A 25613-nucleotide genomic window follows, 5' to 3' on the forward strand; every position below is an offset into this window, starting at 1 on the left:
GTTGGCCGCCTTAACCGTTGTCGCCGCCGACGAGATGACTCGTCGTCCCATGGCGCGAGCTTCTTTCCCTCGCCGTCCGGTGGGGAAGTTGAAGATGAAGCCGATCCCCCCCCCCCCATCCCCCCTGCTTTCTACCTGGCCGCTGCAGAGACGACTGAGTCCGGGGTCGGCTGTGCCCTAAGGCACAACAGAGCGGCGTCGGGGACCAGGTACTGCTTCTCGTACCGGTCCCTCTTGGCAGTTGTAGTGGACGGATTCTTGAGAAGGGCAAGTCCCTTGTCCCAGATGTCATCCAGCAACGGCACTGCGAGGACAGTCTTCCTCTTGGCCTTGCGCCGCTGGTAGAGGAAGCCTTCCGTCTCTTCGGGGCAGAGATGAAAAAGCTTGGATGCCCTGGCAATCATGGCGTGGAAGGAGCCAATCTTGTTGGGCGGGGACGCCCTGGGGGAATCGGAGACGGAAGGTCAGTCCCGTCGTCACCGCCGTCGTCATGCGTCCCCATCATGGCCGTGTCTGTTCCCGTGTCGTCCCTCGGGATCGGGGAAGGCGACAAAGGCTGAAAAGGCCATGAGGGCTGAAGGGGCACTGGATGAATTCTCCTCCTGTTTGGAGGGCTTCCCGACAGACCCGGTTCAGCCGGGTCGTTCGTCGGGGGTAGGGGCAGTCTCGTCCTCATCTCTGTGCATAAGGCTTGGATTGCCGTCAAAATGGCCGCCGAGTTGTCCTGCGGCTCGGGCTGCGACGGGCGTGACGGTTGCTCCTCATCCACGGGAACCTCTTTGTCGTTGCCACCCTCGCTCTCGTCGGCCCCCCCGTAGGGTTATCTCCCGTGGGACCGGGCCTCTTCCAAGTTCTCGGTCAGTTCCTCCTCGGAGGTTGTGTCCGTGTCCGTAATGGCCACCGCCCCCCCTCTTTTTTCCACCGGGGTCTTCTCGATGGGCTTAAAAGAGGATTCCCTCTGCAGGACTCCCTCGATAGAGGCCTTAGCCGGGTGGATCAAGGCCTTCGCCGCTTTGGGCGCGCTTGAGGCCTTCACCTTAGGGGGAGGGTCACGCCTAGCTCCCCCTCGGCCGGTTCCTTTGAGATCGACCGGGGCCTCTCCAGAAGCTTAGCCGGGTGCTCGGATTTCCTCTTCCCCAAACCAGAGCATTGGCTAGCGGTGGATGGCGTCGGTGAAGGTGTGCCCTGCCTGGCAGCCGAGGAGCACTACCGTTGGGCGCTCCCGGTGCTTTGCCTTCTGTTGGGCCCCGTCGCCGGGGCGCCCACACAGGACTTAGAAGACTGCTCGGACTTCTTCTCACCTGCTAGGCTCTTGCCTTCCAGCCAGTTGGAAAGACTGGTTCGGCGATGCCTCATCGGCCGATCCGTCATGTTAAAGCAAAACGCACAGTCCTTCTCCACATGCGTTTTGCACTCGTGGAGGCAGTAAAGGCATTTCGAATGCTCGTCCTCCAACACATTTTGTAGGTTGCATCCAGGGCAGATCCTGAACAGTTTGCCGGGAGTCGAGCTTCCCTTCTCCTGGGCCATGTTCTTCTCGTCCACGAGATAGGCATCAGAAACTTCTGGAATCCTCCAAGAAGCGTAACTCCACGAAAACTTCACCCTTAAGGGGCGTAGATAAATCCGAAACGGGTCTTCTTTGATCGGAAGTAGAAACGGTGGAGCTTGAGGCTCGATTAACCGAAAAAATTAGATAAATATCTTAGAAAAAACGCAAAACGCAGTAAAAGCTCGAGAGCTATAGCACAAGGCCTCCCAACACTTGAACGTACGGTAAAAGTCTGAGGATGGCTGCCAGGGGCGGGGCTTAGGGAGAGGGCAGTCATTGGCTGGGGGCAGTATAACCCAGAGACCAGTGATTGGTTAATACTAAGAAAGACAGATCAGAAACGGATACAGATTTTTTCTTTACCGAGGATTCCCAGCCTGACGACTGGGAATATTCATGAGCATGGGAATCCATGCCAGACCCCATGCTGGAGAACATTAGTGGTAGCGCCCTTTGATTTCAAATGCCCGGACGCATGGCACTCCTGCGGTTGAGAGGAGGGTTGCCGATCATGAGGATCGGCGGGCACCGCCGAAATATCTGGTGTGCCGGTTGGCGCTGTGGACTTGACCGTTTTGTCGAAGACAGACCGGGGGTTGTGTACTTGGTGTTGGAAGAATGTGCGTCTTCTTCACCGGGATGTACAGTCCCCATAGCAGGACTCACGTTGTGCCTGGAGGGGCCGGATGACGCGGAGCGAGAGCGCTCAGCCGTGTGTTCAATGGCCTCTGAATTGAAGCCCTGATGGTCACCCAGCCCCTCACACTTGCCAGCTGTGGCGGCAGTAGAAGAACTCTCGGCTTGTGACATTCCGTAGGCCGCCCACTGCTTAACACAGCGCTCGTTTAGGGTCTTAGGACGCAGGATCTTACAAGCCGCCTCGTTGGGTTTAAGGGGAAGATGCCTATTACACTTAAGGTATTTGTCTCTCCTCGGATATTTTGCCTTGCAGGAAGTACAAAATCAAAATGAAGTCCTGTCCATAGCGCAGGAATAATGCAGTGATAAGAGCAAGGGAACAAAGAGGAAAGGGAAAGGCATTCTTAAAAAGGCAATGTCACCCTGACCTCACTCTCGCTACTGTGTAGGCCGGCCAGAAGACCCAGACACGTGGTCGGCAGCACCGACCGGATCAACCGCTGTCGAAGGTCCGGAGTAGCGGGCTTCGGCAGAGTTCAGGAAGCAGCCGTTGAAGGAAGGGACGGTTAAGAGAATATAAAACCGACCAAAGGCTGATAAATATAACAAAATTGCAATGTGTCTTGTAGAGCTCTGCATATGTCGACCATTATACTGGGCGAAAAAAAATCTGAGGGACCTCGGCGCGTGAGGGATTTTGGGTACACTACACGTCACAGATAGTGTTATAGGCACGCCCATGTCGACGTCCCCTTTCGATTCTCAAAAGACCAGATGCAATACTCTGCGGTTACCACTGGATGTCGGACTATGCACAGCATGAGATTCTAAACAGATTAACAAGCATCAGAAATTATAAGCTACTCACCAGAGTGACTAATGTACTCTTAGTCCCCTTTCCTCCATACTGTATGGGCATCCCTTGCTAGGGATGGGAAACTGATTCTTTTTCATCAGAAAAAAATGTCTTCCCCCTTTAAATTTAGAAGCGTGCTGGGGTGTGGCCCTGGGAGGAGGCGCTCCCATGACTCCTCCCACCGGCACCACTCCTCAGTCCCATTTGACGCATTGACAATATTACAATTGCCTAATGACAGGTTTATTACGGGGGAGGGTGGTGGGACGGATGGAGGAAATGGGACTATGAACTACTCACCCACAGTTTAGCTTTCTTCTTACCTACAGACCCCCTGGATACAACAGACATTTCACCAACAACCTCTGTGGCTCAATATCCACTATTCAAGTAAATCACCCTTCTCTTACACTCCTGGGAGACTTCAATATCTGGTTCGATATGCCAAACAACCCCATGACTCATCCGCTGGTAGACAGTCTTGATGCGCGCAACCTCTCCCAACATACCACTGGTCCAACCCACTCAGGTGGGCACACCCTTGATGCAATTTTCAGCTCCCATGACCTGGTTTATGTATCCTGTCCCAAACCACTCATCTGGACTGACCACTTTGCCATCCCTTTCCTCCTCCTCCTCCTCCTCCTCCTCCTCCTCCCCCCCCCCCCCCAACCCTGATCTCAAATGCTGGAACAAAGTCAAGCTCCTTCCTGACCTAGCCAAAGCCCTGCTTCTCCGTCCCCCTGCAACGCTGCCCAGTGATAGACCCTTAACCATCGATTCCTTTGACCCCTGGCTTAAAGATTCACTAATTCCTCTCACCCCCTTGCGCCCCGCAGCCTCATGAAAAGTAGCATCCCCCAAATGGTTCACGCCCCACCTGAGGGAAAAAAAAAAAAAAAAAAAAAAAAAAATTAAAAAAAAAACCGTTCTCCTGAACGCAAATGGCAAGCATCTAAAACCGATCTCAGCAGATCCATGTTCGCTCTGCACCACCGTAACTACAAATCCAAAATACGAAAGGCCAAAAAAGCCTATTTCAATAAACAAATTCTCAACTGTGTCAACCGCAGCAAAGAACTCCACATGATCATATATCGGAATTTGTGAAAACTGCGTGCACCTCTACCCAATCCACCCCCACACAATCACTCTGCGTCTCCCTCTCACTACATTTTCTACAACATTGCACTTGACAGGAAGCCAACCCTGAACACCGAACTGTCCTTGCTCTTCCCCTTCCCATCACCGACCTCTCCTGATCCCGTTGCCCTGACGACACTTTCCCTACTTTCGACTCCTTCAACCCCATCTTCAGAGAAAAGTTCCTTGACCTACTTTCAGCCAGCAAACCCTCCAGGTCGCCCCTCCACCCAGCCTCTGTCCTGAAAGAAATATTTTCGTCTACCTGCGCAGGAGAACTTGCAAGGGCCATACTAAACGACTCCCTCACCTCTGGCATCCTCCCTGAAGCCTTCAAAATAGCGCATGTCAAACCTCGTCTACAAAAAGGCATCCCTTGACCCCAAGAATTACAGGCCAATCTCAAACACCAGATTTCTTGCGAAACTCATTGAACGGACAGCATACTCCCAGCTCAACTCCTTTGTAGAATCCAACTGTTTCCTCGACCCCGCACAATCAGGCTTCAGACCGCGACATGGAACAGAAACCAGTCTGATCTCGATCTGGGATGATCTCAAGGTCACTGCAGACTGCGAAGGCTCTGCAGCACTGATTCTCCTCGATCTCTCTGCAGCCTCTGACACGGTTAACCACTCAACCCTCCTTGACAGCCTTCACTCCCTAGGAATATGTGGCACTGCTCTCAAATGGATTGGCTCCTTCCTCAACAGGAAACAAATAACCCTTCTCTCCCCTTTTGTCTCAACCGCTCGCTCGGTGAACACTGGAATACCCTAAGGTGCATGCCTATCTGCTCTCCTGTTCAACCGCTATGTGACCACTCTACCAGGAATCATCCGCATGCACAACCCCTCCTGTTACTACACTGATACCCAAATTATCCTAAGAATATCCCCATGACAAGCACCAACCCTTGTCCCGACCTTGAATCTCATCTCCGCGATATTGACCAATGGATGACAAAAAACACCTCCTTTTGAACCCTGTAAAACTGAAATCATGTTGGGCAAGAACACAGCCCTTCTCCCAAATCCACTAACATGGCCCCCATGCAATAGCAAACTCCTTAGATCAAACTCCCCCAAAAAACACTCACCTCCCACATCACTATCCTTACTCTCTACTTTACACCAACACACAATTAGAGTGCAGCTACACCCCTCGATCAATTTCGGCCTAGCTTCTCACATATGAACATTACTCCATGAACACTTCATCATTCTGATAAAACGCAACTACATTCCATGACAAACCGGCCTAGCTGCACACAAGCGTCCTACTAACGCAACCAGAACCCAGTCTTGGTGTCCATCCTCCACACTGCACACATTCAACTGATATCAATACAATCACACCTAATGCTAGGCGGCAGCAACCATCAGGCAATTAAATCAGCTGCACACATAATTGGTGCACCCAAGCATCATATGACACCTTACTCTCTCAACTGACCTGGACTATGGTCCCCGAGGGCATTCAACCTACTAGCACTTTGAGGTCATACCAATAATATATAGAGCGATATATAAATGCCAAATAACAAATTAACGGTGAGTAACTTATAATTACTCATACATCCCGTCCCCCTTTCCTCCATACTGTATGGGCGATTACAACTGAATGCAGCCCTACGGAGGAGAGTTGCCCCCTCTTAAGAAAACAGGTTTTTCATAACCCCCTGACCAAATGCTGTGTCCAACCTGGCGCTGGTATCCAAGCAGTAGTGCTTGCAAAAGGCAGAGGGGGTAGCCTTCCTGATAGTCTGCCAAGGGACGTGTCTTTGGAAAGCGACCACCGTGGCCATGGCTCTGATGGCATGGGCGTGCAGGTTTGCTGGCAAAGGCTTGTGCTGCACCTCCTGCCCCTCCTTGATGCCCATAACCATCCACCTTGCTAAGGAAGCCTTGGATGCATGACAGCCTGGTTTTGATCCTCCAAATGTGATTAACAGGGTGATCGATTTACGGAAGCTCTTAGTCCTGTCCAGATAAAATCTTACAGCACGCCTGACATCCAGACAGTGCCATACCTTCTGAGCCTCATCCTTTGGGTCTGCAAAGAAAGTTGGGAGTACGATCTCCTTGTTCAGGTGAAAGGAGGAAACAACCTTAGGAAAAAAAGGCAGAGTGCGCTCTAAGCACCACCTTGTCACAGTGAAATGTTGTATTCGGTTCTGAAGCCACTAGGGACTGAAATTCGGCGATCCGGCGTGCCGATGTAAGGCCCACCAGCAGGGCCATCTTAATGTAAACCAGCGTTATGCAGTCTTTTCACTGAAAAATATTAAATCGAAAGAGGTTTCACCGAAAAATGTTAATTGAAAGATTTCATGGAAAAATATCATTCACTGATTTTATTATCGAAAATATGACAATGCATTACTTACCGTAAAAGCATTTCTGATGGTTGTATCTGCTTAGATTCACATGCTGTGCATAGGTCCGACATCCAGTGGTCACTGCGGAGTATTGCATTTTGTTTTTCGTAGTCGAAAAGGGACGCCGCCAAGGCGTGTCTGAAATACTATCCCTATAGTGACGTGCGTTGTACCCACAATCCCTCACGCGTCGAGGTCCCTCTGTTTGTATTTTTCTGCCCTGAGGGAGCCTTCTAGACGTGAGTGAGTACAGAAAAGAGATATAAAAGGAAGTCTATGTTCCTTCCATCCGAGCGGGGAGGAAGGGTGGGCGCATGTGAATCTAAGCAGATACAACCATCAGAAATGCTTTTACGGTAAGTAATGCATTGTCTTCTGATGTTTGTTAATCTGCTTAGAATCACATGCTGTGCATAGACTAGCGAGCAGTACCCGGAGTTGGCGGTGGGTTATGAGAAGGAACAGTAGAGAAAAGATGTCTTAATACTGCCTGTCCCACCTGGGAGTCAGATCTAGAGTGTGCATCTAGACAGTAGTGTTTTGTAAAGGTGTGCACAGAACTCCAGGTAGCCGCTTTGCAGATGGACTCAAGGGGAACATTTGCAATGAATGCTATGGACGCCCCCGTGCCTCGAGTAGAGTGCGCTCTAGGCTTAAAGGGCAGTTCTCTCTTAGCAAGAGTATAGCAGAGAGTGATGCATTGAACAATCCATCTAGAAATAGTGGACTTTGAAACTGCATCCCCTTCTCTTCCGGCTGCCACCGAGACGAAGAACTAATTAGTCTTCCTCAGTGGTCTGGTTCTTTCCATGTAGAACATGACCGCTCTGCGCACATCTAGTGTGTGCAGCGTTTTTTCTCCCAAGTTGGAAGGATTTTGAAAGAACGTTGGCAGTTCTATAGACTGGTTTACGTGGAATTTCGATATGAATTTCGGAGCAAACCTTGGGTGCGTGCGTAGAACCACCTTATCTCTGTGAACTGTAACGAAGGGGTCTAGAACAGAAAGAGCCTGTAGTTCACTTACCCTCCTGATGGAGGTGATAGCTATTAGAAAAGCAGTCTTAAGAGTGAGGTGTTTAAGAGATGCTTTGTGCATGGGCTCGAAAGGTGAGCCCATGAGTCTGGTAAGTACCACGTTAAGGTCCCATCCGGGAGCTGGGTCAGCTATCGGGGGGTGTATTCTTTTTACTCCCTCCATGAAGGCCTTTATAACAGGGATCTTCCACCACGACACCTTGAGTTGGGAAGTGGTGTATGCAGAAAGTGCCGCTAGGTGGACTTTAATGGAATTGAACACTAGACCTGAATCCAATAAGTGGGTCAGGTATAGAACAATATGTGTGGGAGAGCAGTCAATCGGGTTGATGCTCTTTCCCCTGCACCAGATGACAAATCTTTTCCACTTGCTAGAATAGCAGTGGCGGGTGTTAGGTTTTCTGGCTTCCCTGAGGATGTCCATGCATCTTTGCGGGAGCTGTAGATGTCCGAATTCTATGATCTCAGGAGCCAAGCTGCTAAGTTCATGTTCTGGGGGCATGGATGCAGAGTCCTGCCCTTGTCTTGTGACAGCATGTTGTACGGGCAGGGGAGTTTCACTGGGGGAGATAGAGACATCTCCATCAAGTGAGCGAACCATGGCTGTCGGGCCCACATTGGGGCCACCAGTATCATGGTCACTTGTTCCTGGTGCATCTTGTGCACCACCTTGTTGAGAAGGGGAGTCGGGGGGAAAAGCGTAAACAAATTTCCCTGACCATTGCATCGACAGACCGTTCCCCTTGGATTGGTTCTGGGGGTACCTGGAGGCGTAACTTAGGCATTGTGAGTTCTCCAGGGTTGCGAATAGGTCTATTTCTGGGAATCCCCATTGTGTGAAGACGTCGAAGACGATGTCTTCGTGCTGTCGCCATTCGTACTCTTCGAGTTTGATTGCCAGCAGATTGAGTTCCCCTGGTACATGTTGTGACATTAGGAACATGTTTTGTTTGAGAGCCCACTTCCATATATTTTGGGCCAGTTTGGACAGTCCTGGAGAGTGGGTGCCCCCCTGCTTGTTGATGTAGTACATGGCTGTGGTGCTGTCTGTAAGGACCATCACTGTTTTGCCTTGTAGGTGTTCCTGGAAGGCTTTTAGCGCCTTGAACACAGCTAGTAGCTCCAGTAGATTTATGTGTTTGGATTCTACGTTCGGAGTCCATACTCCGTGAGCAGTCTGATGGGATAGGTGAGCCCCCCATCCTGTGAGGGATGCGTCTGTGGTTAGAGTGGCTTCCGCCGCGGGTGTGGCAAAGGGTTTCCCTCTTTCCAGGTTTTCCTTTGTCCACCACCGTAGCGAAAGAACCAAGGCCTGCGAGACCACCACTAGATCGTCCCATAGTCCGCTGGCCTGACACCACTGGCTGTTGAGCCACTCTTGCATTGGGCGCATGCGCAGGCGCGCGTGAGGTACCAAATAAATACACAACGCCATCATGCCTAGCAAGCGCATTGCTTTGCGTACCGTCACCTCTCGACCGGCCACATATTGAGGGATCTGAAACAGCATGTTTTGGACCCTCTCGTTGGAGGGGAAGACGAGGCCGTCCTTTGTTTGAATTAGAGCCCCTAGGAATTGTTTGATCTGGCTGGGGTCTAGGCTGGACTTCTTTTTGTTGATGGAGAAGCCCAACTGGAACAAAAGGTCTACAGTCTTTTGGGTATTGGAGAAGCATGTTTCGTAAGAATCCCCTGTTATGAGCCAGTCGTCGAGGTAAGGGTAAATTGGGATGGACAACCTGCGCAGGTGGGCCGCTGCCACTGCCAGTACCTTCGTGAATACCCTTGGTGCTGATGCTATGCCGAAGGGTAGCACTCTGAACCGGTAGTGTTTGCCCTCTATCATAAACCTGAGGTATCTTCTGTGCGCTGGCAACATCAAAATATGAAAGTATGCATCTTTCATGTCCAATGTTGTCATGTAATCTCCCTGTGATAGCAGTGGGATAACTTCCTGTAAGGTCACCATACGAAACTTCTGGGGTTTGATAAACTTGTTCGCTGGGCGCAGATCTAATACAGGGCGCATGGTTAGATCCTTTTTGGGTACAAGGAAGTACACTGAATAAATACCTTCCGTTACCTGCGATAGAGGCACGACCTCTATGGCTCCTTTTTCCAGTAGTTGTTGTACTTCTTGGAGAAGGATGGCAAGGTGTTCCGGTGTCATGCGTCATCCCCTCGGGGGTCTGTATGTTGGGGAACTGTTGATTTCGATGCAGTATCCGTGGGCTACGGTGGAAAGTACCCAGCGGTCTGACGTTATTCACTCCCATGCCGAAAGAAAGGATGTTATCCGGCCCCCGACCGGTGTTGCATGGGAGGGGACGCGAATCTTCGCGTCACTTGGTGTTGTTGGGGGCTTGGGAGCCTCTGGGGGTGGACCCCCACCCTCTCCCCTTGTCCCTGCGCTGTCCTCTTTGGCTGTACTGCCCACTATTGGTCTGGTAACTGGTGGCAGGGTACTGTTGCTGCTGATTCTGCTTTTGGCGTTGGCCACGAAAAAAGCGTGTGTTGCCATAGCCGCGTCTGGTAGTGGGCTTAGAGATCTGGTCAAGAGTTTTGATGGTATCGAACTCTTTTTTAGCCATTTCTAGAGCCTTATCCACCGCCTTCCCGAAGAGGTTTGCGTCTTCAACAGGTTTATTTATTAAAGACGCCTGTGTCTCCGGTTTGAACCCTGAGTTGCGCAGCCATACATGGCGTTTTAGGAGTATTCCCTGAACCAGGGAACGTCCCGCTGTCTCAGCAGCATCCAGAGAGTTCTTTACAATACTCTGGTTGACCTGGGTTCCTTCGCCAATAGTTGAAAGCAGGCGTGTGCGTAGTGGTTCCGGCGCTTCTTCGGCGTCCTTGCGCAGTTTGGCCCACTGCGCGTCCACGTAGCTAGCTAGCAAAGAATTGTTGTTCGCAATTCTTGCCGAAAAGGCAGCCGAGGATGTGATTCTTTTAGCAAGTGCATATAACCTCTTGCCCTCCTTGTCAGGTGGTGCCTCACTGGTGGACAGCGGCACCCCTGCCCTCTTCCTTGCATTAGTTACTACAAGGGAATCCGGAATGGAATGTCCCCTGATGTACAGCGGGTCTGAGGGTGAAGGAGTGAAAAGTTTTTCAATCCTTTGATTAACTCCTCTGATTAGTGCGGGTGTGGATAGCGAAGGGATGATTCTTCTCTTCACTGAAGCGAGGAGGGGAATGGTCTGGCTGACTGGGGGTTTCTCCTTAATTACTCTTTCCACAAAGTCTATTTCCGGAGAGATCTCCCCAGTGTCTAGTTCGAAATGTGCTGCTGCTCTGCGCAACAGGGCATTGAATGTGGGCTGATGGTCAATGGGAGACGTGTTTCTAACAGGTGAATTGTCTGGAGGATTTAGGTTTAGGACATCAGTGTCCGAATATCCTGAAGGGGATTGCCAGGGATGAGAAGGTCCTTCTTCTGGATTTTCTCCGAAGCCTTCTCCTACCATGTCTGGGCTGTCTTCCAGACCTTCCTCTTGGTTCTGTCCTTCTTCATTGTCCACAAAATCATCCTCCTCTTCTAAGTATTGTTCCTCACCAGTGAGGTCATACAAATTATGGAAGTCTAAGTCTGTGTCCTGCCTCCGGTATTTGGCCCTGGGGTCCTCCTGAGGCCCTTCTCTTGTTCTCTTGGGAGTGGGAGGGTTCTGGGTGTTCATGAACCTCTCCATTCTCTCCATGCAGAGATGGAGCCTTTCCATGGTTTCATGGGGTACCCCTGAGCGGTCTAGCGGGGGAAAATTAGTGTTTTCTTCCTGAAAACGGCTCGACCTCTCCCACAACGTCGAGGAAAGTGTCCCGTCGCCCTCCGAAAAGCCTTCCGGTGTGCTGGGGGTCCCCCCCGACTGAAGGGGGTAGTCCCTGTTTATCTTCGGGCCTTTTCGGCCTTTCGACCTTTGCGTAGCGCTCGACGTGTCTTTCGGCGTACGCTTCTGGGCGTCGGCTACAACGATCCTCGCCAAGCTCTCTCGGACTCGTTTGTCAGCGGAGGGCTGTGGTTTCGACGTTACGGGTGTCGAACGTTCTACGGCGGCGTGCGCTCTCTGCTGATGCGTGCCGGCCGATGGTTTGGGGGCGGCGCCCTTATTTGCCGAAAGCCCAGTCGCTGGTCGCGGCTGCGGTTGCGAGAGGGGCTTCGAACCCGAACGGTCCGAGGAGGGCGCCGGTGTAACCTGCGTCTCCTTGGGCACTGATGCTTTCTTCGTCTTCGACGAAGAAGAGCTATGGGTTGTGTGTTTATGTGTTGTATCGTGTGCGTCAGTGTCGCCGGGGTGTTCATCCCCATAAGCAGGGCGTGAGCCGAGCCCGTCGGGGCCGGGGACAGACGACGAAGAGCGCGAGCGCTCTTTAGAGGGGTGTACGACTTCCGTAGCGAAGGTCGTGTTATCACGTTCCTCGTCACTGTCGGTGGTAGCAGCGGCGGGTGAAGACCCGGCCTTCGACATAGCGTAGGCCGCCCACCTCTTGACCCTACAGTCTTTTAGAGTCTTTGGCTTTAGAAGCCGACAAGCCGAGCAACCCTCCTCTACGTGATCGAGGGGCAAGCAGCGGTTACACCGTGAATGCTTGTCCTTCCAAGTAAACTTGCCCTTACAAAGTGGGCAAAACCTAAAGGGTGTCCTCTCCATAGCCGAGGCAATAAAGTGTGATAACTACCCCAAGGGAAAGGAAGGGGAAAAGGAAAGGCATTCTCAGAAAAAGAATCAGAGATGTCCCACGACCCCACTCTCCCTACTGTATTTGGCCTGCGAGGCCAGGCCACGTGTTGGGCAACGCCGACGGATCTCCTCCGCTCGTCCCCTCCGTCGAAGATCTTGCTCGGCGGAGACAGCTTCCCACTGCGTCGAGGGAGGGATCGATATATTACATTTTTAAACTGGAAAAAACGACCAAAGGTCGAGGAGATGGAATCTGCAATGTCTCTCGAGGAGCTCCGCGTAAAGGCGACCAGTAGCTGGGCGGAAAAAAACAATCTGAGGGACCTCGACGCGTGAGGGATTGTGGGTACAACGCACGTCACTATAGGGATAGTATTTCAGACACGCCTTGTCGACGTCCCTTTTCGACTACGAAAAACAAAATGCAATACTCCGCAGTGACCACTGGATGTCGGACCTATGCACAGCATGTGATTCTAAGCAGATTAACAAACATCAGAAATGTATATATGTTTGGGTGGGGTAAAGGGTTACATTTTGAAAACAGGGGCTTGGTGGGGGACCCTCCCCCCCCCCCCCCATTAAAAACAATTTTGGTAAATTCAGCATATAGGTTTCCGATTGATAGTGTTATAAATTAGGAGACATGTAACCGTAACCAGCCTGATGTCCGTGGACATCATGGGTTCGAATGATTTTTGCACCAGGGCGCCGAGCACCACGTTATGGTCCTAGACTGGATGTGGACGTTTGACAGGCGGATATAGCCTGTTTAGACCCGTCAGGTGTCCCTTAACCACTGTATTGGAGGATGAAAAAAAATATTGTCACCTGAGTTTTTGTAGGCCCCTATGGCTGCCAGATACGTATGACCTGCACACCTGAATTAGCCAGATGCGCAGAGGCAGACAGAACATCGTCCAGTGAGCATGTTAGTGGATCAATCTTTTTTGTTTCTGCCCAGTGACAAAACCTGGTCCACTTGCTCCTGTATGGACTCCTGGTGGAATCACTTCTAGCAATGATAGCCAGGTTATCCCGTGACTGGTGCAGATGCTTCAGGGCGACCAGTTCAGGAACCAAGCTGCGAGGGCTAACTGGGTGAACCAATGTGCGCCCCTCCCCCCCCCCCCCAAACTCCTTGCTGGGAGAGTAAGTGGGCTGGGCCCACCGGGTGGTGTACCGGAAGCTGATCCGACAGACTAAGAAGTTCCAAGAACCAGGGTCTTGCTGGCCATCATGGCGCTATCAGGATCAGCCGAAGGCTACTAGACTTCCTGACCCTGCAGATGAACTTGTGAACCAGAGGAGTAATGGGTTTGGGGGGTGGAGGGGCAAAGCGTACACATTCATGTTGTTCCATGAGATCTGTAATGCATCGCCCAACGAGCCCCTGCCCCAACCACGAGGCAAACTGTGGGCATCTCCCGTTGGCACTGGTGGCAAGGAGGTCCACCTGAGGGTGGTCCCACTTGCTGAAGATCCCCTGGAGGACTGCTTTGTTCAATTGCCATTTCGTAATTGTCTATCCCCCAGCCTGCTGAGCCTGTCTGCCTCCAGGTTGGATTCCCCAGGAAGGTGGACCGCTGACAATTGGATGTTTGACAGTGCCCACTCCCAAATGTCAATCGAAAGCCTGCAGAGATGCGGGGACCTGTGGTAATAGTAATCTGTGCTATCGGCTGCCCGAATGGCCTGCCAAACAGCAGATTGCTGTCTGTACCCCCACCAGACTAGGTCCTGGTGGAGATGTGGTATGCTGACTGGCTCCACCTGGGATCCCTTCTCCAGATACCAGGAAGCTAAGAAATGAAGCTGCAGCCTCCTCAACTTGAGCCTTGTATGCGGCACAGCAAGGAGACAAACCGCCATAATTCCCAGCAGGTGTTGGTACCACCAGGCGGAGGATACTGCTCTGTAGAGGAAATGCCTCGTGGCACTCTTGAGCGCTGTGATCTTGTCCTTTCAAGGGAAGATCCTCTCGGTCCTCGTATGCCATACAAGACCCAGAAATTATGGAGTCTGTGTGGGCAGCAATTGTGACTTCTTGAAATTGACAGAAAATCCCAGATTGTATAGTGCGCGCATGAGAGCGGAGGCCGTGTGATTCACTGCTTCCGGGGATCCTGCCCTGACTAACCAGTCGTCGAAGTATGGATAAATGTGGTGGCCTTGCGCCTTGAGTAGAGCTGCCACTGCGTTCATTAGCCTTGTAAAGATCAGGTAGAGTTCAGTCTGAAAGGTAGAACTCTGTGAAAACCCATGATGCTGAGCTGTATGAAGGATTGATGGTGTTCCCAAATCGGTTCGTGAAGGTAAGCATCCTTCAGATCCAGGAAGCACATCCAGTCTCCCCCACACAAAGTCGCTGCAATGAAGGCTGGGGTAACCATCTTTAACTTTTGGAGGGGAAGGGAAAGGTTCAGGGATGAAGGGTCCAACACAACTCTCAGGCCAGCCTGGTTCTTTTGGTGTATGGCGAATTTCTGGGAATAGAAGCCCGTGCCTCGTTGCAAAGCTAGAACTCCCTCCACCGCTTGGCTCACCATGATCGAGCGGATTTCCACCGACAGAGTGACTGTCCCAATCTGCGGGAGTGGAGGGGGAGGAAGGAGGAAACTGGGGAATTGGTACTTGGAAGCCCGTGGACACTACGGAGAGGATCCACGGGTCCACAAACCTTGTCTGCCAGGAGTTTACGCGAAGAGCAAGACTGCCCCCCACCTGAGACTCGTGGATCCAGATGGACCTGTCATTACTTATTTCCCCCTGTGGCTGGGTGCTGAGGAGGGGGACTGGTAAAACCCCTTGTTAGCCACTTTGTGCTGCTTGCGCCTGGGTTTGCTTGGAAAACTGTCAGGTTGCCTTGACCGTCTCTCCTGGAAGCCCCTAAAGCCTCCAAAGGCCCGACCCTTGTCCGAATGCTGGTGAGCCTGGCTGTAGGTCTTGGGTGTGGATTTTGTTAGAATAGACAAGGATTTAGCTGTCTGAGCTATTATTTTTCTTGTCTAGTTCCTAGTCTGCTGAGGGAAAAAGTTGCTCCCCTCAAACGGCAGGTCGAGGATGCGATCCTGCACATCTAGGTTGAATTTCGGCGGTTTGAGCAAAGCCGTCGTCCTCATGTCAGTTCCATTCCGTCCTAGGCCACAATTTTGGCCTCCGCCAAGCCTGCCTTGAACCGTACCTGGCTGTGGCCAGGAAGCTCTGGAAGGAAGTCTGCAATATCCTGCCACAACGTTTGATTAACAGCAGCCAACATGGCATCCGCATTGGCCTGATTCAGACGCAGCGTGGCATTTGAGTAGACCTTTTTTCCAAATGACTCCAAGAGATTTTCCTCCTTACCCAGGAGTGAACAAGCGGATGCAGCTGAGGAAGACTGCGGTTTGGAATATAGCAATGCCACTACTATAACAGAGGAATGTGGCTGGGGTGCACCAACAATAAGAGGGAATCCCCCCTCAGTCTGCCTGTATTTGGCGTCCAGGCATTATTGGTAGGTTGGGTGGAGTGTGACTTGACCGAGCCCTTTTTGGCTAGGGATTCCACGTCCTTCTGAAAAGGGATGCCCGTTCTTATGGGAGGAGGAAGTGTAAATACTTCGGCCAGCACCCCTGCCTCGGGTTGCGCCACATGAGACCGAGGGATGCCTAGATACTCGGCCAGACCCGCCAGCCTCATGGAATGCTTTAGCTGACGATGGCTGACGATCTTCCGCCTCGTCCGTTTCCTGCGCTGTGTCCTGCAGATCTGGGGGTGCAGAAGGGATGCTGGGTGCGGGCAGCTGTGGCGTGCTGACTGGCAGTGCCGGGTGCTGCTGAGGGGGCTAAACTGCCGTGATTGGAGTGGACGTGGAAGCCAGTAGCTGAGCTGGACCCAAGGCCTGGGCACCCGTTAAGGGAGCATGTCCCCGATTACATCCCTGAGGATGGTACCCATCAGTGGTGATCTCAGAAGAGTGAGGAACGTCTCGAAGAACCTAACCTCGCAAGCTGGAGGGGTGCCTGATGGTGTAAGGGTCGGGCCACGAGGCTACGGTGTCCTGGGCGGTCCCTGTCTCGCCAAACTGGGGGATGTGTACCTCCCTTGCAAAGTGGAGGGATAAGATGTTGACCAGGTAACAGGCGTTGACCAATCCCACCTGGATGCACGCTCCCCTGCCTGATCTCAATGCGGAAATGGTGCCGGGTGAGCCGACATTTTGTCTGGCTCGGCGGCCATTTTGTCTTGCCACGTGCCTGCGGCGTGGTGATTGCTGAGCTGGGTCTGATCTTTATCTGAATGCGAATAACAAAGGCTGGGACCTTCTCTGCACCTCAGGTCATGCTTGGGAGGCGGAGTGTCCTCGGCCACAGTGCCAGTAGTGCTGGAGAAGCCTCGGACATGGGCCCGGTACTAGGGTGAATCCCCTCGGGTCGGAGCCGGTAATCGAGCCTTGCGGCCCCTCAGTGGTGGGACCAGTAGGATCTTGCGACTCCTCGGCCAGATAGTTGGAGTAGCATCGGTCTTCTTGCTTATTACAGGACCTGGGAAGTCCCTCCCGCTTGGGCGCTTCCCGGGGTAGGAGTCCCTTTTATGATGTGCAGAGGAGAACAGAGCACGTACCTTGGGCCTGGTCTTCCTCCTCACGTATACTTTGAGGTCCTCTGGAGGTGATCGTTCGAAGAGTTCTCTCCACCTGGCCAAACAAATCTTCAGGGTGCGCTGGGTCAAGGCGTTGCACGCGGTACAGTGGTCCCAATCGTGGTCTGGGCCGAGGCAGAGTGTGTGAGGGTCGGACGTAGGGAAGAAACCCTCGCAGGTGGGACACCTGCTGAAACTCGCAGTTGTCGACATGCGCCGGGGATGAGCATGGCACCAGGAGGACAGAACAGTACCTGACAATTGGAAGAGAAAAAAAAAAAGATCACTTCTTCCGGGGAAGAGTGCATGGAATTACAAGGCCGGAGGCATAAGCCAGGAGCGCTGGTGAAAGCGGTCCATTCCTGTCGACGTGGAAAAAGAGGACTGGGGAGTGGCACCAGTGAGCGGAGTCAGGGGAGTGCATGCTTCCAGGGCAGCGCCCCTGCGTGCATCTAAATTTAAAGGGGAAGACCATTTTTTCTGGTGAAAAGGGTTCAGTTTCCCGTCCCTAGCAAGGGATGCCCATCCAGTATGGAGAAAAGGGGACAGGATGTAGGAGTACAGTGTACGTTTAGTTTAATACTTACCTGTGGTTTATAATTCAAGAATGGCCTAAATAATTATTTTGTATACATTATGCCTAACGTGTGTTATTAAGAGTGCTCTGTGTGTAAGGAACAAGTTACTTACCTGTAACTGTTGTTCTCCAGCATGGGTCTGGCATGGATTCACATGCTCATGAATATCCCCCTTCAGGCTGGGAATCCTCGGTAAAGAAAAAATCAGTATCAGTTTCGTTTCTGATCTGTCTTTTAGTAGTAACCAATCACTGATCTATGGGTCATACTGCCCCCAGCCAATGACTGCCCTCTCCCTAAGCCCCGCCTCTGGCAGCCATCCTCAGATTTGGTAGCATGCCAAGTGGCAGTATGACCAAGTGAAGAGCCGCAGAGGGGTAGGTGGGAGGGTCCGCATGTGAATCCATGCCAGACCCATGTTGGAGAACAACAGTTACAGGTAAGTAACTTGTTCCTGCTCCAGCATGGGGCCTGGCATGGATTCACATGCTCATGAATAAAAGAATACATAGCAGTATACACATGCACAACCAAGGGAGGCGGCAACAGGCTCAACATTAAGCAATACAACAACTCAACATTAAGCATCTCTTACCTCCTCACCAGGCTCACCTTAAGCAAACAAGTAGCGGAGCACTGCTTGGCCGACCCTGGACGCCTCCCTGGAGTCCCGATCGACGCAGTAGAATCTTGTGAAGGTGTGCGTCGACCTCCACGTAGCAGCCGTGCAGATGTCCAGCAGGGGCACACCAGACAGGAACGCCTTGGTAGCAGCGATCGCTCTGGTCGAATGGGCTCTCGGACGGCCGGGCCGCGGTCGGTTTGCCAACCGGTGACAATGCATGATGCAGCCGGAGAGCCATCTGGAAATGGAAGTCTTCGAGAGAGCCTTCCCTTTATTCACAGACCCAAAGTTCACAAAACTCTTTGTGCGGTCCACGTAGAACTTCAGCGCTATAGCTACATCCTGCGAGTGCAAAGTCCTCTCGGCCTGAATCTCTCCCACTCGTCGTGCAGAGGTGATGGCCACGAGGAACGCGGTCTTCCATGACAGGAACTTCAAAGGCGCCGAATGCATAGGCTCGAATGGGGCCCCCCATGAGCCTGGTCAGCACCACATTAAGCTCCCACGCCGGGGCAGGAGCCTTCACCGGCGGGAACGATCGGAATAGTCCCTTCATAAATTCCTTCACCGGGCGATTAGACCACAAGGACGCCCGTCCCGTCGTCCTGGTATATCGGGAGATGGCAGCCATATGTAGCTTTATGGAGTTGTGAGCCAATCCAGCCTTGGCCAGGTACAGCAGCACTTGAGGGGCCGTAATTCGCAGAGGGTTAATCTTCTGTGCACGGCACCAGACAGAGAACCTCTTCCATTTATGACCGTAACACTTGAGAGTTGAGGACGCCCTGGCCTTTGCAAGAACCTCTCTGCAATCAGCCGGGATATCGTACCCTCCAAACTCTAGTGCTGCAGGAGCCAGGCCTGCAAGTTCAGCGACTGTGGGTCGTGGTGGAGAATGGCGCCTCCTTCTCTGGAGAGAAGATCCGTGTCCGCCGGCTGCCTGACTGGCGGGGACGTTGACAAGTCCAGAAGGTCCGGGAACCAGACCTGCCTCGGCCACGCCGGTGCGACGAGGATCATCCTGCACCTGGACTTCTTGAGCTGGTTGATGAGGCGGAGCAGCAACGGCAACGGAGGGAACGCGTATAGAAACAGGCCGTCCCGGGGGAATGAGAAAGCATCGCCCATGTCCTCGGTTGTGGGAACCTGCTGGCGAACCTCTGGCACTTGGAGTTCGTCGCGGTCGCGAACAGGTCGATCTGTGGTTTGCCCCATCGTTGGAAGAGCCGATCCACTTGATCCTGGCGCAGTTCCCCACTCGTGGCACGAGCGCAGCTCCCTGCTGATTGAGTCGGCGATGGTGTTTTTTATTCCTGCCAGGTGGAAGGGAACCAGAAACATCCCCTGGGCGATGGCCCAGTGCCACAGATCCTGGGCCTCCTTGGATAGGGCTGGGGATCTGGTGGCCCCCTGCTTCCGTATGTAGAACATCATGGTGGTGTTGTCTGTGAAGATCCTCACCACCTTGTCCTTGAGGGATGGGAGGAACGACTTGAGCGCCCAGAACACTGCACGGAGCTCCAAGATGTTGATGTGAAGAGACCTCTCCTCCGGGAGCCAAAGGCCTCTTGCGTGGAGATCTCCGGTGTGGGCCCCCCAACCGTCCAGAGGCGTCCGTAGTCACCGTCTCCTGAAACGCCAGGGTTTGAAAGTCCGTGCCCGTCGTGAGGTGAGCCCGGGTGCCCCACCATAGGATCGCCCGACGGAACTCCTCGTCGAGGGGGATCGTGTCCTCGAAGCAGCCCCTCGCCTGAAACCAGCGGGCGTCGAGGAACTCCTGTAGCGGACGCATCCGAAAGTCTGCAAAGGGGCACAAGGTAGATGCATGAGGACATCATCCCGAGGAGGGACGTGATGGACCTCACCCTGGCCACGTCCGTGGCAAACAGGCGCTGCACCTTGCCCAGGATGGACTTGGTCCTCTCCTCTGAAGGGGAGGCCAATTGCTCCACTGCATCGAGCTTCGCCCCCAAAAACAGTGCTACTTGTTGGCAATCCAATCCTTATGTACCAAGGCAAGGACGAGATTACCACGCACCCCGATGCGCCTCGGTCCCCCTTCGAGATTGACCGGGTCCGCTCCAGCGGCCTACCCAGGACCTCGGACTTCCTCTTCCCCGAACCAGAGCGCTGGCTCGTGGTCAAACGTGCCGGGGAAGTAGCGCCCTGCTTGGCAACCGAAGAGCCCGACCTTTCGGCGCTCCCGGAGCCCGCGGTGCTTGGCCTTCTGTTTTGGCTCCCGTCGCCAGGGCGCCCTCAAAGGACTTAGAAGCCCGCTCAGACGACTTCTTCGCCTTCTCACTTGCTGTGCCCTTCTCAAGCCAGGTGGCAAGGCGGGATCGACGATCTAGTTTGGTCCGTTCCGAAAGGTTCTTGCAGAACGCACAGTCCTTCTCCACGTGCGTCTTGTCCCCATGGAGGTAGTAGAGGCATCGCAAATGCTCGTCCTCCTTGAAAACGTTATATAATCCGCATCCAGGGCAGTTCCTGAACAGCTTGGATCCGGGCGTCGAGCTCCCCTTGTCCTGGGCCATGTCCGTTGAGGTAGGCCGCAGATCTTCCGGAATCCTCCAAGAAGTGTAAACTCGACAAAAACTTCACCCTTGAGGGGTGTAGACGAATCCCGAAACGGGTCCCCGTTATCGGAAGTATAAACGGTGGAGCTTGAGGCTCGATTAAACCGAAAAAATGAGAAATACTCCTGAAAAAGCGTGAAAACGCAGAAAAAAAAAAAACTCGAGAGCTAAACACGAGGACTCCCAACACTTGAGCGTGCTGTAAAAATCTGAGGATGGCTGCAAGAGGCGGGGTTTAGGGAGAGGGCAGTATGACCCAGAGATCAGTGATTGGTTACTACTTAGAAAGACAGATCAGAAACGAAACCGATACTGATTTTTTCTTTACCGAGGATTCCCAGCCTGACGACGGGGAATATTCATGAGCATGTGAATCCATGCCAGACCCCATGCTGGAGAACTGTACCTTTTCATGACTCTTCTAAGTCTAAGCCTCACTGCTCAGTCACAGTACAGCCAGATAAAAGTTTTGCTAGACATTAGTGTTTTTCCCTGTTCGCAGAATAGTGTCCCTCTCAGAATCTGTCCACAGGGCCGAATCCGTAAATACACCACAGCACCAGTGTTTGAGAAAGATAAAACCAGAAAAAAAAGCACACAAAGAACTAAGCCAGGATACGATATTTCTGAAGAAGTGCATTGTCTGACATCATTATTGCATTTGTGAAAGCAAGGTGAGCAAGTAAAACAAGAGATGTGCCAACTGGCACCGTCATTTAAATATAAACAGGCAAGCAAGAATTCTGCTGCATTACATAATCGTGCTATAATATAGACCAACTCACCGAAGGATCGAGGGATATTATCCTGACAGTATTATCAACCAGGCCAACGGCAAGGAAGCGCGAACGCTGCTCACCGGGCGGAACGTTTGCCAAACTCATGCATACTACATCTGCCGACATTTCCTTGCGCTCAGTGTACTCATTCAACTGACCTGACTGCAGGAAACAAAGAATATGATAAATACATATAATGATTAACTTGCTGTACATAAATTGTAGAGTCAAACCTGTACAACATGGGAAAAATTGACTTGTGCTACTAACAAGAACGCAAAATATCATCCCGTTAGTGGCACAAAGAGCACACATCTAATTCCTTTGCTCTTACACAGAAACTCCACTCTTAGTATAAGGCTGTACCACCTGAAGACATTTCATAGTGTAGACAGAGCAGCCAGGCTCATCTTAGGAGGCAGAGAGGGCAATAGATAAATACAAAGAAATGGAAGTATACATATGGTCCAAAGAAACACTGAAAAACTATGCATTGTCAAAATAATGATCTACTATCAATACATGTAGGCAAAGATAAATCTTTGTAAAGGTAAGTAGTTACATATTATGTAAAGAATCATACAAACCAATTCAATACTTATGGTATACAAACTAAAGTAGAACCTTATTTAGACTAGCATTCAGCAAGTCAAGGTGAGTCAAACCCATTGTTACACATTCAAAATGGCAATATGCTATTCTTGGTGAGTAAAACAGGCTTAGGTTTACTTTCAGAATACAATAGGTAAAGCAAGGGCAGCAAACCTTATTGGTCATGATCTACAGTGTTATTCAGTTACAGAAACACTTACTTAGGCCAACACAGTTACAAGCATCTCTTACGATATATGTAACTGTAAGAATGGATACAGTTACACTACCACAATTACTTTTAAGAACTCAGTACAGAGCTAGTAAAGCAACTCATACTTTCTAAAAGGGCAGTAAGCTACTCAGGGATGAGTATGGAAAAAGTTACTTACCTGTAACTATTGTTCTCCACCATCCGTGCGAGGTGAGTGTGCTTTGCCCCAGCTGCACCTAAATCCGGCCCAAATCCTGCATTTTAAATATTGTAATCTGGCTCCAGGCCCTGTGTAGAAGGCATCTGCCTCTGGTAGAATCCCTGCTCCCATTTCCGCATGTTTGGCCGACCTCCCGCCCCCCAACCCACCCACACCGCCCCCGATTGGCTGATCCGGTCTGCCTTGCAGACCTAGTCGACGGCACCAGCCCACACTCGCGTCTTCCACCATCCGTGCGAGGTGAGTGTGCTTTGCCCCCGCTCCCATTTCCACATTTCCCTGTGTTTGGCCTACCTCCCGCCACCAGTCCCCCCCAACACACCCACACCGCCCCTGATTGGCTGATCCGGTCTGCCTTGCAGACCTAGTCGACGGCACCAGCCCGCACTCGCATCTTCCACCATCCGTGCAAGGTGAGTGTGCTTTGCCCCAGCTGCACCTAAATCCGGCCCAAATCCTGCATTTTAAATATTGTAATCGCCCGCCCCCCCGGCTCCATTGGCACAGGAGCTCGGTGAGTAAGCAGACCACTCCAGGAGTACCAGCTTTCTCTCTTTTTTGGTATTAATTTAAGGTCCACGAGACGCATCTGCGCCCCCTGCAGCCCGCGTCCACCCGCTCGCTCTCCATGCTTTCCCCCTGCCCTCCCGCCTCCCGACCCCCCCAGGCCCGCTACGATTGGTCCCCCGACACTTCACCACTGGTCCTCCCAGGGCAGCCCTCTGCCCGGCAGCCCCCTGCGGCTAAGGGCCCCGCGGCCAAGGGCAGCTCCAACAGAGGCGGCTCCAGGAGGTGTCAGCAGGTGCCCGCAGGGGGAAGCCAGTGGCCAGCCGTCAACCAGCAACTACAAGGACCTGTAAGGTAGGAGTGGCCTGGGTCAGGATTAGAGCAGCTACTCTACCCCAGACTCCGAGCCACTTACCAAACCCAGTCTTTTTTATTGCATTGTTTGAGGTTTGGATTGCACCGATAGGCCTCTCTCCCAATATACAGGTCTCTATAATTTAGCTGGGATTCTGTCTCCTGACTGCATTGTATGAGGTTTAGACTGCATTGATAGGCCTCTCTCCCACTGTGCGGGTCTCTCATATTTAGCAGGGGCTCTCCCCGGAAAAATCCGTGTAGGATGTTTAGACTGCACTGATGGGCCTCTCTCCCACTGCACGGGTCTCTCGAAGTTTAACAGGGGCTCCGTTTAACTAATCTAGACACCAAACCACACTGTTTGGTGTCTAGATTACACTGGTGGACGTCTCTCCTCACTGTGCAGGTCTCAAATTTAGCAGGGGCCCTGACTCCGAACGGCACTGTGTGATGTTTAGATTGCACTGACAGGACTCTCGCCCACTATACAGATCTCTCAAATAATCTGATTGCGCTTAGTTCAGTACCCTACCAATCCCAGAAAGCCTCCACTACATAACCCAACTAAATCCCGTACCAGCGGACCGTTAACACCCTAACCAAGCCGCTACTCAAAGACACCAGGAAACGTAGAGGACTTATCCAACTACAGACCCATCTCCAACATACCCTACATAGCCAAACTACTAGAAACGTACATCTACCAAATAACTAAAGAATTCATAGAAGAGCATTGCCTACTAGACCAGGCACAAGTTGGCTTCAGACCCATGAGAGGAACAGAATCGGCTCTCCTCTCAATATGGGACGACATAAAAACAAACGCAGACTCCGACAACAGCACCGCGCTGATCCTTCTTGATCTGTCTGCAGCCTTCGACACCGTCAAACACGCCATCCTCATAAAGAGATTAGAAGGACTAGGGATAACAGACACTGCCCTACTATGGATCAAATCCTTCCCAACAAACAGAACAGAAACAATATGGATGAAACCTTGTAAATCCAAACCCATAGTCTCCATGTGCGAAGTACCACGAGGATCATCCTTCTCCCCGCTTCTATTCAACATCTACATGTACCTATTAATCAAACTCATCAAAAAACACGGCCAACTACGCCGACGATACTCAAATAATCTTCAACATACAAGACACCCGAGAAGAAAACACCACACTAGAGAATTGCCTTTGTGACATATTCAACTGGATGAACCTCAACCATCTCAAAATCAACCCGGACAAAACCGAGATAATGATTGTCTCAATAAAGGGAGGAGACAACTACATCCCCTGGCCAAGAGAGCTCGGCACTGCACCAGAACCATCATCAACTGTAAAAAACCTAGGGGTCCTGATGGATAACAACCTCACTCTGGAGCCACAAGTAAAGTCTGTAATCAAGAAATGTTTCTTCCTCCTGCGAGCAGCAAAAAGGATCCTACCGTTCCTGTCATTCGCCAACAAAACACTTACCATCATCGCTCTGATCATGTCCAGAGTGGACTATGCCAATAGCCTGTACCTGGGCATGCACAAACGACCTCTAAAAAAACTGCAACGCATACAAAATGCAGCAGCCAGACTCCTCCTCAAGCTAACCAGAAGAGAACACATCACACCGGCGCTAAAAATACTACACTGGCTACCACTGAAACAACAAATAAAGTTCAAGGACATGTGCATCACGCACAGAGCAATACACAAACAAGGGGCAGAATTCCTAAGCAACAAACTACGCCTACACCAACCGACAAGAACACTAAGATCAAGCACCAACATACGCCTGGAACCAAAACCCTTAAAACAGAAAAAAAACTCGGAGGATCGTCTTTCTCTCACCAGGCACCCAAAACATGGAATGACCTACCCGAGAATATATGGAATACAACAAACCACCTAGCATTCAGGTAACTCCTCAAATCATGGCTCTTCAAAGCGTAACCACGACGGAGACGCACTAGAATGCCCAGACACAAACAATGACAAAATATCTCCAACCTCGCCCACTCTCAAACTGGACAAACACTCAAACCAAATAACCAACCAGTCGACAGAGCATAAGACATCATGGAAAATAGCCAATAAGGAAGGCTGCAGAGACTGACCACATACCTAGACCCAGACAAAGGCCCCAAGTGACTCCCCCCACTCATACGTACCGGACGAACACATCCAGACCGGCAGACGCATCTAGATAGACGTTGGCCTGCGTCGCATCTGGATAGGATCATTTGAAGGATACCATGCCCGCACCCAG

General features: G+C 51.7%; 1 protein-coding gene across 3 annotated transcripts in view; it reads right to left on the reverse strand.

The window, feature by feature from the left end:
* SF3B3 (splicing factor 3b subunit 3) overlaps positions 1–25613 on the reverse strand; it is a 702426-nt gene that overhangs the window by 405852 nt on the left and 270961 nt on the right. For all 3 annotated transcript variants that reach the window (XM_069654935.1, XM_069654943.1, XM_069654952.1), the window contains exon 14: positions 21472–21627. In XM_069654935.1, coding sequence (XP_069511036.1) covers positions 21472–21627 — 156 coding nt within the window. The remainder of the gene's footprint in view (positions 1–21471; positions 21628–25613) is intronic.

Source organism: Ambystoma mexicanum, chromosome 1p (genome assembly GCF_040938575.1).
Source record: "Ambystoma mexicanum isolate Mex_15411 chromosome 1p, UKY_AmexF1_1, whole genome shotgun sequence".
NCBI classification, from domain to species: Eukaryota; Metazoa; Chordata; class Amphibia; order Caudata; family Ambystomatidae; genus Ambystoma; species Ambystoma mexicanum.